Source organism: Peromyscus californicus, unplaced genomic scaffold (assembly GCF_007827085.1).
Source record: "Peromyscus californicus insignis strain IS unplaced genomic scaffold, ASM782708v3 Scaffold_19__1_contigs__length_69161282, whole genome shotgun sequence".
Lineage (NCBI taxonomy): Eukaryota > Metazoa > Chordata > Mammalia > Rodentia > Cricetidae > Peromyscus > Peromyscus californicus.
This window is the reverse complement of record NW_026294491.1, coordinates 48,601,829-48,620,268: the sequence shown is the minus strand read 5'-3', so window position 1 is coordinate 48,620,268 and position 18,440 is coordinate 48,601,829. Positions and strand designations below refer to the sequence as shown.

Here is an 18,440-nt window from a genome sequence, read left to right as displayed (position 1 = left end):
TTTTAATATCTGAAAGAAAAAATAGATGGGTTTCTTCCAAAAATAGTCTCTAATTGAGGAGCATTTATTCTTAATGTAGTTGTAATTGAAATTTTATTTTGAAGGAAACTGAGATCTTGTGCAAATGAAGAACAAAACTATGTTTTCCCAGCTACCATGACTCTCTAATTTCCTATAATGTCAGAGAAAAGTATCATTAATTACAAAGAAAAGGGGAAGGCAGATGAATTTTACAATGACCCATTCTATTAGAGGGTGGTGAGGGTTTTTTTTTTTTCTTTTTCTCTTTCTAATCTTGCGGCAACTCATGATTAGATACAAAAGAGTAGTGGAGCTTTAATCAGATACCAAAACTGTCTTTGGTAGTTGTTTTGAAATACATAATATGCTAATAAGATATTCATTAAATTGCTCTTTTCTGTTTCCTTTAAGAAACCCTTTGTATTAGTAAAGCTAGTTTGGCTATTTCAGAGAATGAACTATAATCACATTTAAAATAAATTACAAAGATTACAACAGCTTATTCTTTTGTAGCTTACCTCAAAGTGGGTAAAATTAGGTCTAAGTTTTTGTATAGGACTGCTCCAAGAACAAATACAGATGACTCATCCAATTCTAGGAAGAATAAAGGGAAAAACTCTTCGTAAAACCACACAAAATTACAACCATAGAAACTTTAATCCATTAACCACTAGATCACTTCAATACTCATTCAAAGGCAAAGAGAAAGGCGGGGAGCAGAACTTCATTCAGTCTTGGTCATGCCTAGGGTAAGTGAGCCCCATCACCTTGCCCAGGTAGTTGTAGACAATAGTGTTTTTGATGGTTTTGAATAAGTATCAATCTTTTTCCTGACCAGGCTGAGATTAGAACCTTCCTCCAGTCCATGAAAAAGATTTCAATTCTCAGTGATATAGGGGAAATAGTCAGCATCTTCAGTAGCATTAAGATTAAGTTCGGGATCATCAAAGTGAGAAATAAGACCACAATTCTTTTGAAGCTAATATTAGAAGGAATTTAAGATATTAGTAGAAGGTAGTCTTTTCTTAGATGTGTTACTTACACCAAAATAATATCTGCAAATAAAATTGCATTTTAAGATGAGACATGAACAAACATACACAAAAATGACTTTGAAGAGAAAATGCAATCACATTTTCACATCTAAAGTTAAAGTATTAGGCCATGTAGTTTATTTTGGGATGAAAATGTTAGAGAAATAAGAACATACCAAGCTTAGATCAATAGTTTGTGGTTAAATATGGTGATTTTTTTATTTGTACTAAAATGTTATTTGTATGTTAATAAATAAAGCTGCCCGGGGGTCAGAACTATTAGCAAGCCATAGGAAAGCAGGGCAGTGTTGGCGTACGCTTGTAATCCCAGCACTTGGTAGGCAGAGCTGGGTAAGTCTCTGTGTGTTCAGGGATACAGCCATTATTGGATACACATGCCTTTAATCTCAACACCAATCATGGAAAACCTGGAGGTCTATACAGACAGGCCGTAATGAGGCAGTAATGTGGTTGGGTTTACAACCAATGAGAAGGCAGAACAGAAATTCTATATAAGGACTTTAACACAGAAAGTAGCTCTGGTTCGGAGAGGTAGGACCACCACAGGAGGAAGGGTAAGGTTTTAGCTCTTAGCTCTGACCTCTTGGCTTTCTTCTTTGCATGGGTTCTGTGTTTCTTATTTAAAAAGATGGTTGGTTACATCTACAGTTATATTTTCCCCCACTCTAATAAATCCTTTCTGTAAGAAAATCTGCTGTTTAAGGACCAATGACAAGCTGTTTACATTTACAAAATAGATTTACAAACATGTCTGTAAGGGATTTCAATATTATGTGATATATGAAGACATATATGATTTACTAAGTGACCTTGTCAGAAAAGTTTGGTTCACAGCTCATATTACTCCTCACTATTACCTTTTGATGACACAGGAGTGAAAATGCTTTTTGGAATCACGACTCGATCTTCTGAATTCCTTGCCCAGTCCACCATTCCTTTCCGACCTTTCATTGGGAAGTTGATGTCTGTTAGAACAGAGGCAGCGGGAAGCTTCTGAATGCTAGCCACTAGTTGAAAAAGAAAGAATACAATCAGCAAATCTTGCTCTAAATGTTACTGAAATCAAATAAATCAAATAAAATCTGAGTATACTCAAAATTGAGTTTTGAGGTAAATTTATAGTTTGCAGGGCATTAAAACATACATATTTATTAGACAGCATAGTTCTTTGAGGTTGGGAACTCTTTCATTTCCCACCAAGTTTCTTTGGCTTTGATTCGAAATCACACAATGATGGTCAATGGTGATGTGGGTATCCTGAGAGGCCCAATATTCACACTGCTGTTCACACTGGCTCTCCACTGTAACTGTTAGAAGCCCACATTGCACTATTACACAGTTTAGCACACATATCTGGTAGACTGAACTATTTAAATCTGTTTTATCTTCAGAAAACGATTTCTTTACATAATTGTCAGAATAAGGTTGTTATGATTTAGGTAGGTCCCATGAAGACAAGGACAATAAAGCAAGCATATTATTGAGACAAAGAATGGTCACAATCCAAGTGACATACCACAGTACCAATAATGATACCATAACTAACTACAAAGGCAACTTCATACACAGAAATATCAGATATATCAGTCACAATATAACCTTAAGAATTTTGCCCTAAAATTGCAATAAATATACATAAATATGTATGAATATATATTCATATTGGGAATTGTGTTTTTACTACTAGAAATACAAGTTTAAAAATAATTTTGATTTATTTACTTTTATTTTATTTGTATGGGTGTTTTGCCTGCATGTATGTCTGGGTACTATGAGTACCGTGCATGCAGAGGCTTGGAGAGTGTATTGGATCCCCTAGGACTGTAGTTACGGATGGCTGTCAGTCATCATGTGAGTGCTGACAACTGAACCCATGTCCTGCGGAAGAGAAGCCCGTGGTCTGAACCACCGAGCTGTCTTCAGCCCCCAGAAATACATATTTTAATGCATGTTGAAAGAAACATAAATGATAGGTTTTGAGAAGTCTAAGTGTATTTTATGTAACAGTAGTTTTAAATTTATAGTATATGTACCTATATTTACAATAATGTATATAATAAGATTTAAGATGATAAATACTTAGGCACTTATATATTATATACATTTTACAATTAAGAAATGTAATTGGTCAAATTTTCCATAGGCCCACCCCTGTTCTACATTAATGCTTCAAGTGTCCCATGGATAATATAAGTGGAAAGATGATGGGCAAACTCTAAAAGCTATCACAATAGGAAAGAGAAAGTAAAAAGCATTAGGCTCTTCAGAAGTGGGTTTTATTCTGGAGGAACTTGTAATTTAAAACAAGAGAGGATGAAATTAAGATTTTAACAATATTAGTTGTATAAATATATTACAGCACCCCTGGCTTGGCTTCAAATTAAATTGGTTATGTATTATGGCAGTGCACAGAGAAATTATACTTCATAAAAGCTCTTTGTGGCTATTATACACATCCATTATCAGCACAGGATGGAATTTCATTTGGCCTGCAATTTGACATATTAAGCTTAAAAAGGATTTGCTAACTAAATGTTGAAGGGAAAAAAAAGGTACTGGATAAGACATAAATTAGTTACAGATGTTAAATGCCATTTTTTGAATAACGAGTGTAATTATTTTAGTTTCTTTTTTTTAATTTTTAAAACCAAGATGATTTCTTTCCATAAATAACCCTATTCAAATGTGTTCCAGGACACAAAACTTCAGCTGTGTACAGAAAAACGGTCCACACGTTGGTAAATATATGTCCTTGGTTGTTGAATTATAATGTGCAAAATTACATGAACTGTCTTTGACTCTAACTTCAGGTGCCCTTCGCCACTGAGTTTAACTGTCCAAATCCCTTATATATTTGGAATCAGTCAGTCTTTAAGGAAATGGGAAGAGCGTGTTAGAGGACTACTGAGGAGGTAAGATTCAAATATTAATTCCTTCAACTACAACGTAGTAAACATGCGGGTTTTTGCTTATGCGACAAAAACAAAGCACACATGCACAGTATATGCTGTGCTTCTATGGTAACTGGTTATTAAATCCAGTCACTGTAAGCATTAGAAGATAGACAGGCTTTCATGGGTAAGAATCTTTTACAGCTTATGGAGCCTAGATGAAATGTGAAAGGATAGAGTGTCTCTGGATAAATAGAGACACCTTCAATGCTCCAAGAATTGCCTTGAATTCAGAAAACTGTGCGTTCACTATAAAACTAGATTCAATTTCTTATGAAGTAAAATAGGTGACTCATGGCAAACTTTGGAGTAGTGATAGCAGATTGAGTTTAATATCATGTCTTTATTGGCCAAGCTCTGAAATGATCCAGGTTCAGTGTAAATGGTTTCCCCCCATTTCTAGCTTTTAAAAACAGTATTAAATGTATTCCTTCCAGATTTTATGTATGTTTACAACATATCTTGATCATATTCACCTTCATTCCCTCCCTCCAACTCTCCTCAGTACCCCCAACACATCCCCCTCCCAACCTCAATTATCATTATCTCTCTTTTAAGAGTTTTGTTCATCAGAAGCACAAGGGAATTTCTGTAGATGAGTCTAAAAGTGTATGAGCTCTCTTCCTTCATGATCCTTTTGCTTCAGCAAAGCAAGACTTACTCCCCAGGGAGCTTATAAGGTTTTACCCTTTGCTATTGTGAAAGTTAAAGAGAATAAAGGCTCTGGGTTGTTCACCATTGTAATGAGTGTGTTCCACGTACAAATTGGAGCTAGTAAACTTGATATATTACCTGAATTTTAGGCAGACAGGAAAGGCAGAAGGAAAGAAAACATTTGAGAGCAAGAGAGCAAAAGTGTATGGATGAAGGATGCAGAGATGAGAAAAATAGATAAACTAAGGCTAGTCAAGAATACAGCCGTCTACCAGCTTGTTTTACCCTGGGAACCCATTTTTGCCCTTGACTTGGGTTCTGGGTGTTTCTTAGTTTCATAGACCTGTTTAGAGTTTTGGGTAAGTATTAATAGAATCCCCTATCCATCTCAAAAGTACCAGTTTGAAAGATAATTTTCAGTGTCTGTAGTTATTTGCATAGCATATTCAAAGTGCTTGGTCTCATCCCTCACAATGCATAAACTGGGAGTAGTGGCACTTACTTGTAATTCCAGCATAAGGTACATGCAAACAGTAGGATCAGAAAGTCAAGATCTTCCTGAACTACATAGCAAGGTAGAAACTAACCTGGGCAACATAGGAGTATGTCTCAAGTATTAAAAAAAAAAAATCAAAAGCAGTAACAAGTATAAATAAAGTCAAATTCCACCTTCATTCTACAAACTGTGTAGCTGAGTAAATTCACTGCATTCTCTGTTCCTTAACAGCAACTTCTGTAACACAGGTCTAGCACTATCTAGCTGGCTGGGCTGAGCTATGAGAGGACCACATGAGAAGTACACCCAGAACATAGGAGCTTCTGTGGAAGTGTTGGCTATTACTATGGGAGCCAATTTTCATATAACTATGTTTAAGAAAGCTACTCCAAGGTTGGTTATGTATCATAATGAAGTATTTAATTTTGGCTTCAACATTATTTATTTTTTTGAGTGACTACAAGCAAGAGATTACTTCTTGAGTGTTTTATGTTAAATACATTCATATGCCCACAGGCAGGAACGGGTCTGAAGATAAGCAGAGCTCAAACTCTAGTGCTAAAATGTAGCATCCAGGGAGATGAAGAAGAGTCCTGTGTACTGTATATTGTTTATTTTTCCCATAACTTTTCTTTCTTCATTTTCATTTTCTTGTATTCTTTTTCTTGCTCGTCTTTTCCGACTGACTTTGCTGGAAGGAATACATTTTTTTCTCTTTGCTTTTGGGGGTTGTAGAAAATCATTCAGGTTAAAAACGTACTGCTTCAATAAAGAGAATAAACATCGTAACAAACTCAGTGTTTCCAAAGGAGCTAAGACCCCAGACAGCAAAGAGTCTTTCTGAAGCTCTACTTTCAAGCATGATCCTAAGTGCTCAATGTAGTGAGTCACATTTTGGACCACTCAGTGTCAATGATCAGAGGAAACATCCAGGCAAGGGAGCCTTGTATCCATGGACATATGTGTAAGGGAATACAGATGTGTTTAAAGGCTGTTTTTAAAACTGCCTTTTCCATTCATTATGTCTTTGTGTTGAGTCTCAGACATATTTGAAGTTTGCATCGTTTTTTTCATGTTCCTTCAGAGGGTACAACTGGCAAGCTGAGTCTTCATGCATCAGTATTAGAAAACTGTCTAGTTATCAAAACGGAATTTCCTGTGGAAAACATCTCTCAAGTTTGTTAGGTAGTCTCTGCAGATTTTGTCGAAGGAGAGTATGGGAGCAGGGGAAAATGATGTTTTGTTTGGATATGCTGGGATATATCATTTGGGTTTGTCACAGAGAGCAGACCCATGGAGATGCACTTCTGTGCAACCTCTGAGGACGTAGCAGTTAAAAACCTTGCAGTTTGTATTTCTATAGCAATGCTCAATTCTTGGTAAAACAGTGAGAATATCTAAGAAGAAAAGAAGGACAGCTCTTTTCTTGACACTTGCTGGACAATTGTTAGAAGAATGGCACTTTCCATTCACTCCTTAATTTATCCATCAAGTATTTGTCAAAGTTCTCTTCTGTACAAGACACTGTTGTTAACACACCACTTATCCAGAAACCTTAGACATGATATCTCATTTAACATTCAAATCACCTCGGGGGGGGGCATTATGTTTATCAGCCTCTTCATTGTTATTATCGGGGCCTTTGTTTTTACAAAGGAGGACTCGGACTCTGTTTAAGCTTCACTGATATTATTGGAACTTTTGTTTTTATGAATGAGGAATCGGACTCTGTTTAATCTATTATGCCAAGGTTTTAAGTGGTGTCATGGGGATTCAAATCCTAGTTTGTCTCCTCAGATTCGTGCTGCCTTGTACAGTTTGATTTTATCTAGCATATTAACAACAAATGTATTCCGCTTCATTGTACTGTTTCTCACTAAGAACAAAAGGCAGATTGAGTAACTCAGTCGGAGGCAATAAAAGGCCCACATGTCCATCAAATCCAAACTCAATGTCATTGAAGAACAATGGATTAAACAGTAGCATATGCACTTTCCTTTGCCTGCACCGTCTTTATCTTTTAACATCTCCATGAACAATCCCATCTTAAGATGCTGCCATAGTGGTCTGTAGGAAACGGTCAGGTATTTCAAGAGATAGAACTTGAATTGTTCATTCCACTTTGGTTCCCCACCAGCACACTCTTCTTTCCCAAAAGGTGGGGATTAGAATGCTGAAGGCCACAGAGAAAGAAACGGATGGTTGAGGATGTGATGCTCAGCTGTCACTTCTCTGGAAACAGCATCAGTGGGCAGGACATGCTTTGGACCAGTGAGCTCCATCACTTCCATTGCCATCACCACCACCAAGTATAAGATGCCTGACTCCTGTGGGCACTGTGTAAAATTTAGATGAGAAATCTCCTTGTGGTTACAAGTTCTCAATTCCTCCTTTTAAAGATAAGATCCTCTGTAAGTCAAACTAGATGCGGCATTAAAAATAAGCAACAATGTGGGATTTTATTAGTTCCTCCTTCAGCTTTGTAAGTCTTAAATACTCTATGCTGTATTCAAATTAGATAATGAACTATTTTCAGATTCCCTTCCTCTATCAAAATAGAAACTCTTCTAAATCATTTCTATGTTATTAGCTTCACATTCTAATTTTCATCCATTACCCATTTCAAGCCTGGGAATCTGGACAGTAGAATGCATTTCTAGTTTTTACTTTTCTTTTCTTTTCTTTTCTAGGCATAGGTGCTCTTAGAGGAACTCCTTTAACCCCTTGGAACTTCGCTGTCTTTTGTTCAACACTGAGAATGCTGATGCATGAGGGTCGATTCAAGGCCATGCACTTGAGTCTTGTTCCAGTAGAATTGTCTGGACCAGAAACTGGTAAATTACAGCCTACAACCAATGTGTCCCCTTGGCTATTTTTCTAGCATTTACAAGCTAAAAATGTTATTCACATTTTTTAAACAATGGGAAAAATGAAGAATAATCTTTCTTGGCATGTGAAAATTATATGAAATTAAATTTCCAATGGCTGTAAATAAAGTTTTATTGGAACTCAGGAACACCTATGATTTCCTTATGGCCTTTCATTACTTTCAGGGCACAATGGCAGAGTTGAGTAGTTACAACAGAGATGGTGTGGTTCACAACTCCTAAAATATTTACTACCCAGGCATTTACAATAAATGGCTTAACTACACCATTCCAGACATATATTTTGGAGAATATGTGGTTTAAAATGACTGTTTTTCTTTAGCAAGTCAGAACAAAATCATTTTAGTGTTGTCATTTACTGTACTGTCCATTGCAAATCCTTTCTGACTACTGTGTTCTTTCCATATTACAAACAACAGTGTCGAGAAGATACCCACTGATTATACCAATTTCCTTCCAGTTTCAAAAAGGGTATGTCTGTGGTCTTTCAGAAAACACACTTACAAATTCCTGTTTTTGCTACACAAATAGTTTAGAATTTTAATCCCATCAGGAATACAGAGTAACATATGAGACGGGAAGTTATTTTTGCATATATACCTAAGTAGTAAAAACCAGTTTAGAACACACTTTAGGTTAAAGTCCCATTTTTTGTCTAATCTATTAAATTCTGAAAATAATTTCTATAGAAAACGGGACATTCAATTATAATTAACCAAATATAAAATAATAGGAGGCTTGGAAAATGAAGCATTAATATTTTCTCACACTTTTTCTTATTATTTTGAAGCTAAAGGTTGATTAAACTCTATCAGAAAATGAGCTTAGAACCTCTGAGAAACTATGGTTCAGCAATAGTAGGCCTCCTTGATAGTGAGTCACACATTCCCCGAGGAGCTGGATGCATTGGGAGTACTTTATCTTGATAGGAGTAAAGACATCATTAGAGACTTAAACGTTCATTTGTGAATATATTCATCCAAAAAACTTCCATCAAACTCCAGTGCATTCCAAGAACTGCCCTACCATTGAAATTTAGTGACTGCACAGAGCACATGAGGTCTTTGTCCTTAAGGTGTTGAAGTCTGGTTTAAGGAATAAATCCAATCCTCAAGGGAAAAAAAGACAACTCATAGTGTTCCAGATTGTGATACCTGCCTCCATGAAGGAAATGACTGATGAGGTGGACAACCAGAAGTAGGGAAGTAGATCAGGAAAAGCCACTCTGAACAGGACTGTCTGAAGTGGGCTTAACAGACAGGTCTGAGCTAAGGAGGAAGGAACTGCCTGTGTGGTCCCAGAGCCTAGTAAAGGTCAATTATGTTCCAGGGGCATCAGAACAATACAGAGAAGAGAAAAAAAGGACATTCTGAATAGGAGAAATGGTGAGAGATAAGAACACTTAAGATATCCCAGGGTAACCATGATCATAATATTAATAATAATAATTGCTATCATGTTAATACAAATAGTAATACCATATTCAGAGTGCTGAGTATTTAGGTAGGGTACAAGAATGAATATGATCTTGGAAGTTGCAAGACCTGAAATTTATATTAATTGATATTTATTAAATTATTAATTCAATAAGCAAATGATTAATAAGATTAATACTCTATATTATATGAAAACATAAATTGGATGTCTTTGCGTTAGAACTAACAATTGGGATATAGATATGATTAAGTTTTCCAACATGGAGAACGTAATATAACAACATGGAGAACTCACTTATTCAGCAAACACTAAGTGAGTATCGAGTCTATGCAAAGCACAGTGATGGGTTCTGGGAATGCATCTGTGAATAATGACAGTAAAGTTATTGCCCTTGTAAGAAGGCATAGGATCTGCAGAGAAACATTATGAGCATTATGAGAAATGATTTATAATCTAAAGTTAAAATTCTTCATACAGAAAATTTTAGTTGTTGTATACCACCTAGAAAGCACCTGACAGCACCCTATATCAGAAGCCAAGCGGGACTGGGCCTGATTAGTCCACAGGCAGGAGAAAATTTCTGTAGGTTACAACAGCTCGCCAACACTTTTAACTACACAAGAGAACTGAAGAATGAGGGACACTAAAACATTTATAAATTCTGCAGAATATAGGGCCATTTGACTTGTATATAAAAGAATAAAATCTGGCAGACAAATGTTTAGATATCATAAAGTTAAATCAGAAAAAAAACCTGCCTTCTAAAACTCACTCAATGGAGCTGCAATGTGATTCATGACAAATAAATGAATGGAGGAGAAAACTCCCCCCAAAAGACAGCGAATGCCATCTAAGTCTTATCGCTTGGTTGTTGTCATCGCACTCCAGAAGGCAACTGTAGCATATGCTCCTTCTAAAGCACACAGCACATTGCTTTGTTTTGTTACAATATCTGCCTAGAAGTATAACATCTTTTTCCTCATTGCAAAGTGTGCACCAAGCATGTTTAGATTTACTTTTTCAATATACAGGGCAGAAAACTTTAGGAGTAATTTTAAAGTTTTCTAGGGGAATGGACTATGGTCAGAGGGAATAGAATAATGTCACCATAGTTACATATCCAGGCAGAAATAGAACCCATAATTGCCCCTGTTCGTGTATTATAAAATAAAGGGCCCATTCCTTGCCAGATACCAAATATATGTAACATAGAATCATGGCAATAAATCCTTAGGGAAGTTATTTTATTATTTTATTTTATTTTAGAGAGGAGCATTGGAAAACTAGCGATGAAGTGATTTGCAGAAGGCCTGCTAGTCATGGAATGTTGCTATCCACGTGTCAAACTCTAAAGGCAGCACATTTTATTTTATTACTTTTGTTTTTTCTGATCAGTCATGGTCATGCTATGTAGACCAGGCTGGTGTAGTGGGTAGCCATTCCAGCTTTGATCTGGAAGTTCCAACCCCCATTGAGGCTTCAGCAACTGTCACGCCTACAAGGCGGGCCCAAGGGAGGTGCCTGGAGACGCGAGATCTGGAAGGGCCAGCACTCGCTCTCTGTTCCTGGATCCTGGATGATGAAGGTGGACCGAACAGAGCTCTGGAGAACAACGCTGGACTGCGATACACCTTCCCCAGAACCCCCGACCTACCTATCCCTTCATTTGTAAGTTACCCACTAAATAAATCTTCCTTTTAACTATGTGGAGTGGCCTTAATAATTTCCCCAATAGGCTGGTGTTGAGCTCCCAATCTTCTGGCCTCAAAGCCTTGAGTTCTGAGATTACAGGAGTGTGCCCTCATTCTTGGTCAGCATCTTTGAAAATATACAGAAGAGCATCCTCTCCAACCTACATGGATGGAAGAATGCTGGTTCCTTTTCTGAGACTGTTTTTCAGTCTGCAAATTCAGCTCAAAGCCTCATTCATATGGGGTCAAGAGGATTTTGGTGAAGGTGGGGATGGCGAAGTCAGCACAGATTTCCTGGTATAGCCAAATAGAGCCAGACTTTTGAAAAAACAAAAAAACATGAAAATAAATTGTTAAGAGGGACTCATTGCCTCTGTTCTCACATGGTTATTATTACAGAGCCAGACCAATATTGTCATAGAGATAAGCGATTATTGCCATAGAAACAGCTAAAACAAGATTAGTTTTCATAGTGGCACAGACAGTTGAGTCCTTTTAGTTGAAGAGCGAAATTGCAAAGAAGGATGCAATATGGTACTTTTACTAATTCTAAATCCTTACAATATTGCACAAACCAGAAGAGACCAGAACATCTTAAAACCTCAAGTCCTCCTTTCAGGAAGCTTTAGAGTTTATCTTTCCATTTATACTCACAAGTGTGAATCTAGCAGATTTTAAAGGAATTATAACAAAAAGAAAGAACCCACCATGGGAAAAGCTAGAAGTTCTCCATGGAAACAAAAAGCCATTCCATGTCCCAGATCATCCTTCTGCTCACTCCCATGTCAGAAAGCAGATCTCCTGAACTGAGAAGCAAAGTAACCGCTCAGCCCTGCAAAGTCCCTCTTCATAGCTCCCTAAATGCTTAAGAATGAGCAACAACCTCATTGCAGATACTAAAGAAACTGAATCAAAAACATTTATGACTAGGTATATGTGTCAATGTATGAGAAATTCAAGAATTATGCTATATTCTATCAGAAAATTTCATTTCGAGGTTTGGTTCTCTACTAAAAGATAACTACCCTGAACATTTAAATATGAACTCCACCTTCACCATGTCTGTTATATGCATTGTGTCCTACAGGCTGAACATGCATGCCTTTGGTAGGAAATGTGGAAGTCTCCACTTTCTTTTCCCATGTTTTTCTCAAAGCTCTTGCAAATTATTATGCATTTTCTATTGCTAATGTTGTAAAGTGCGGTTTGTGTGTCCTTGGGTTTTAGACATTAAGAGGTTTATCTCAGTGTGGATAAGTGCATAAATATAATATTCAGTAGTGAAAGTACAAAAATCAAATGTAAAGCTCCATAGCTTCAAAACGACTATTCTAACAATGCAGGAGTTCATTGAGATGTATAGATTTTGAATCTGGTTAATTTTAGTATATGATGTTTATTTTATTATAAGATTTTTATTAATAACATTTATAAAATAAAAATTAAAGAGTAAAAAAATACAAAATAAATAATATGGGATAGACACAAAGAATTGTTCCTATAGCAACATGTTCTCTGCTGGATGGTAACTGTAGGAATCAGGACTGAATAAGTAACATGTTCATAATAGTTCCCTGCCTAAGATATGTTGTAAAATATTTATAACAAGGATAATTCAGTTATCCTTTAATATGTATAATTAGGAAGAAAAACAGTTTTTTTAATGGAGTAAGTATTTATAAAGGCTATTAGTACAAAAGAAAACAAATGGTCAGGAATAATTTACCATTGATGTACAAAAGCAGAGCATATGTGTAAGTTTCCCAAGAGTCATATTAAAAAGTTTTTAATATAACAGAAGTGGGTTAGTGGGTGACTGCCTGAACAGAGCAACAAAAGAAATCTTTAACTTTTAATTACTGGCATGCAAAAGGAGAAATCATTATTTCTGAAGGCAAATCATTGATACAGGACAAACCACATGAGTGCCCTCCACACTCACAAGGCTGTCAAGACAAATAACATCATGAATACCTGGACATCATTAATTTGGGATCCAAGCTTTTGTTAGACAAGCATCAGGAATGAGGAGGAAAGAGAAACATTTTCTATACATTGTGCTCAAATGAGACTTCTGAAAACAGATTTTTGGGACCAATAGTTTCTATCTGGTGCTTTGTAGATTGTCATTAAGTTGCACATTCAAAAGATGTGGGCCTAAGGTACCTAAAAAAATTCCAAAATGTTCTATTATTTCTTAGTGGCAAGACAAATGAGGAAAAAGGAGTAAAATTTATTAAACAGAGATTTAGAAATGACTATATATGATAATACAGCAGAGCAGTTGTTCAGATTAGAAGTTGGGATAATATCAGGATAACACAGAAAAGCTTGGGAGATTTGGGTTATTTAAAACAAGAGAGAATGCCTATTCATATTGTTTAAAGATCTTCAGTGACAAAAATATTATTGAATAATTGTTTGATGAATAATTGTGTCCTTGAATGTAAGTACATAAGACAGATAGAAATGCATGGATGTTTATGTAACTACTTTTCACACCAATTTACTTAGAAATTAGAAGCCTACTGATATTGCAATGTGATAACTAGATTAGTGCTTTCTACATTGAGGTCTAGAGTTCTAACTGTGACATTAGTACTTTCACAAATAATATTTTAAGTGGTAGGGATAAAATATTTTCAAAACCATCCTTCAATTACACAACAAACAACTTTCATATATTTTTAATTTTTAAAAGTTTTTACTTAACACATTCTCTTACAAAGCACAAAGTATAACACAGCTGACTGGCTCATAGTTGGGCATGTCTGATTTTTAGGAGTTCTTCCATCGTTAAGTATACATGACTTAAGTATAAGAAGATACACTAACATTTCAGGCCAAACATGGCTTATTTAAATCCAAATCATAGGGAAAACATGGCTTATTTCATTGTTTAACTGGCAGTTTAATATGAGGCACAGTTTTATGAAATCATTTTATAACTATTTTCATGCCCAGGGGTTCAGATGATGGAATGATGGTGATGACTTCCATGGAAAAATTGATCAGATTCTCTGAGAACACAAGTGAAATTAACATAAACAGTAGGAGGAAGGACTCATATGTAAATGAGGAAACTCAACATGCATGCACACACATACTGGACTCTAAACTTTAGAGACACCTGAATAGTCTAGGACAGTTTAAGTTAGAAATGATAGATTTCTAACTTAAACTGTCCTAGATATGCTATAGGAGAAAATCCCTGAACATTTACTTTGTGTCTCTTGTTTTACCTGAGACAATCTTGAATCACCAGTCTCATGAGACCTTCCTGCATCAGCATCCACAATAGCTTTGACCTTGGATGCAACACCCTGCCCAGCTAAGAACATCCTCTTTCATTAGCATCCCATCTAAACTGTTGTAAAATCTGCCAGATTAACTGCTGGGATAACTTCTCACCATTTCCAGCATCACCTACCTCAGGCTCCACATGTTCTCAATGCTCTCAGCTACATCACTGACATCCCATATAACTTACTATCTTCCACTTAGTAGTCACAATAATCCACTAAATGTCAGATCAAATTATGCTGTTTTTCTGCTGAAATCTGCAGTCTTTTTTCTTTCTTTCTTTCTTTCTTTCTTTCTTTCTTTCTTTCTTTCTTTCTTTCTCTCTCTCTCTCTCTCTCTCTCTCTCTCTCTCTCTCTATCTATCTTTCTTTCTGGGTTTTTTTTGTGTGTGTTTTTTTTTTCTTTCTTATTTTCAGGTATTCAGTCAAATGCCTTCCAAGTCTCCTTTCTTGTCACCTCTTTGACAGCCTTTTTTTTTTCATGGTCACACTTCAGCCACCTCAACATTCCTGGAGTTCTCCTGATACTCCAGTGTATAGCACACTCTGTGTGCACCATGGTCTTTCCATACTGCTTTTGTTCTATTTGAAGTGTTCTGTCTATACGTGCCATGGCAGCTTAGGTTCTCAAGGTCTTCCTGCCATTTCACATATTACTGTTTGGAGGCTGTTCCTGACCCTCATGAAATGGGATCCCTGTCTTCACCCTGTATTTCTAAACCTGGTAGAGTGCTTTATTTCTCTTCACAGCAATTATAACCATTGAGCATATTGGATGATATTTGCTTGACATGTGTCTCATTAATATGAAACAGAAATTTCACAACTCCACAAGAGCAAGAGTTTTGTCAAATTCATTCACTGACAAAGTCTTAGAATGGAAAACAGAACATGACAGGCAATTAGACTGAGAAAATATAAAGTGAATTAAATATGTGAATCATTACCAATCTACTGTCCTGGCCCTGGGACACACTTTAAATTGGGGATATTAGCTTCATGCACAAGAGCCCATCCATAAGTCCCTAGTTGTCTGTATTGCTCATGCCCAGAAAAGTTGAAATGGCTTTTTGCATTAACCTACCCACAGTTTCCACCCCAAGACATTTGGTGGATCAGTGGATCAGACATTAAGTGGATCAGTCAACATTGTGCATGTGATAATTTCTATTGAATAAAAAAGAGATAATTTAAGGATTCAGCATTGCATATCATACCAAGTCTTATCTTCAAAAGACTTGAACTATTTTCTCAACAGAAGCTGTATGATGGTAATATATAAAGAAACTAGTACTTTAATTTTTTTCCCGACTTAAGGAAAATTACTCATTTAATCTAGGTGTCTAGCAAGACTTGTAGAGGGCTGGAAGACTGGGAGAACCTTACACATTTCCCACCTAGTCTAGCTAACCGAACTGACGTCAGTCCTACAAGATTAAAAAAAAATAGATGCTCATGTCTCTATTTTGGGGTCTTGGTGTCAACATGTGTCTTGTTTTTAAGAAAGGAAGCGAAGCAAGTGATGGGATGTGTGAAGCACAATGCTAAGCAGTGAGAGGAGGAAAATAAGACTCCAGGGAGGAGCCAGGCCTTGCCCCCAGCTACAGCATCAGACTGCAAGGCTGTTGCTCCGCAATGGAAGACCAAGATGTGGTACCAAAGTGTTTATTCAAGTTCATAGTGAATTTTAGAAATTACATGGATTTTATGTTGATGAAAAGACACCGTGGAGGAAAAAAGAGACATTGAAAATGTTATGTCTTTATTCAGATTCAGTTTCAAAAGACTATTGAGTATGAATGTTCATTCTGAAAAGCCCAGTAGTCTATGTTTCTAAATCAAGAATAAACTCGGATACTTAACTTCACAAAGAAAAAATATATTCACTTTACTGTGTCTGAGACACCGCTTTATTGTGTGCTGGGGAAGAAATGGAGCTATATTTTCAAGAATCTCGTATTTCAGGAATAACACTTGAAATTCTTTACAGTTGAAAACCCTAACATACGGTATTTGAAGATATTATCAGCCTGAAAACCATTCCCTGTTTGTCTGATATTGTCAACATTGAATAATTCCTTAGAAGAGTTGTGAGACAGCAGTACGTGGGTGCAGCAGCATACATCTGTGCAAAGTAAATCCTTGCAGACAACTGAATCAACATTTTAAGGCTATGACCACTGAAGTGTTGGGGAATATTCTTCTAAGATGTGTTACATTCGTTTATGCTGTAGAATATTTGTTTAATGATGCAAAGATGTGTTGCACTCTTTTATGTTGCCTTTGTTTAACTCTGTAAAGCTGTATTATTTTGCCTGCCTAAAATACCTGATTGGTCTAATAAAGAGCTGAATGGTCAACAGCTAGGCAGGGGAGAGAAACTGGTGAGGGTGACAGGAAAGGAGAGTAAATAGGAGAAATCGAGAAGATGAGGCGGGGAGGGAGGAGTGAGAAAAGGAGGGAGAAGGATGTCAAAGGCCAGCCACCCAGCCCCACAGCCAGCCATGGAGTCAGAAGGACAGAAAGACAGAAAGCAAGGTTAAAAGCTCCAAGGCAAAATGTAGTTAAAGAGAAGTGGGATAATTTAAGCTAGAAGAGCTGGCTAGAAACGAGTAAGTTAAGGCCAGGAATTCATAAGTAAGAGTAAGTCTCCATGTATTTATTTGGGATCTAGGTGGCAGGTCCCCAAAGAGGGAAAAAAAGAAAGAAAGAAAGAAAAGAAAAGAGAAGAAAAGAAAAGAAAAGAAAAGAAAAGAAAAGAAAAGAAAAGAAAAGAAAAGAAAAGAATTACATTGAAGCCACCCAGGACATGGAAATTTAAGCCCCATTCACTGTGTCTGTACTTTTCCTTAGAATGCCCATGTTATGCCATCAATAATTACGGACTTAAAAAAGTCCCAACACTCTAAACTTTATTAGAAGTTGAACATTAATACACATATTATTTCAAAACATTCTTTCTCCTGTTAAAGTTGACGCCAACTGTTTTCTTATTCAGGGAATTCTTGTACAAACTACCTCTAAGCAGTCATCCTCTGACACCGCCCTGATTATTTTCAGAGCAGGCATCACCTCACTCCCCCTCCCCTTTTTTTTTTTACATCACACTGCTGTCTTGATCACTGAAAACATGTCCACAGATGCAACCTTTAAATAATGGTTGGATGCAATTGATCACAGTGTGTGTTTAGTGATTTGACTTCTGAACTAAAATTCAAAATCTCATTTTTGGTTGTCACTTGGGGTTTACCCTTTTCTAAATATCAATATGTGAGAGATAGTTTCAAATGTTCTTAGAATAAATACAATCTCAATTTCCCCCTTATCTCTCACTGCACGATCAGTTATAGAATCCAATCAGTTCTAATCTCAGGGAGAATCTGAAATTCATGCCCACATTTAGGCTTGATTCAAATGATTCCTAATTCAATTCTTCATCATGTCATGCAGATTGCAGTTAAGAGCCTTTTATCTCGATTTATACTAATTATGTTTGCAGTCTTTCCAATAACTGTAACATTTCCTATTTTCTGCTATAACCTCCTGCCAAGCAGAGCAGGATTTACAGTGTAGGTCTGTGCACCATATGCATGCAGATGCCCACAGAGGCCAGAAGGGGGCATCGATCCTCTAAAGCTAGAGTTACAAACAAATACGTTTAAAGCTAGCCAGGCACCTCTTTATCATCTTTGATTAAAAAAAAAAAAAAAAATGGCCGGGCGGTGGTGGCGCACGCCTTTAATCTCAGCACTCGGGAGGCAGAGCCAGGTGGATCTCTGTGAGTTCGAGGCCAGCCTGGACTACCAAGTGAGTCCCAGGAAAGGCGCAAAGCTACACAGAGAAACCCTGTCTCGAAAAACCAAAAAAAAAAAAAAAAAAAAATGGTGTGAAATGTAACCATTTGCTTGCTAATCACATTCTTTCATCTTGAGTGATAAAATAAAA

The 18,440-nt window shown here is 36.6% G+C and overlaps 1 protein-coding gene across 4 annotated transcripts in view; it reads right to left on the bottom strand.

Moving 5' to 3' along the window:
* The window catches only part of Adgrb3 (adhesion G protein-coupled receptor B3), a 728,503-nt gene that overhangs the window by 336,011 nt on the left and 374,052 nt on the right, over window positions 1-18,440 (bottom strand). For all 4 annotated transcript variants that reach the window (XM_052745258.1, XM_052745256.1, XM_052745257.1 and 1 more), the window contains 2 exons: window positions 1,934-2,083; window positions 540-615 (listed from right to left, as the gene is read on the bottom strand). In XM_052745258.1, coding sequence (XP_052601218.1) covers window positions 540-615; window positions 1,934-2,083 — 226 coding nt within the window. The remainder of the gene's footprint in view (window positions 1-539; window positions 616-1,933; window positions 2,084-18,440) is intronic.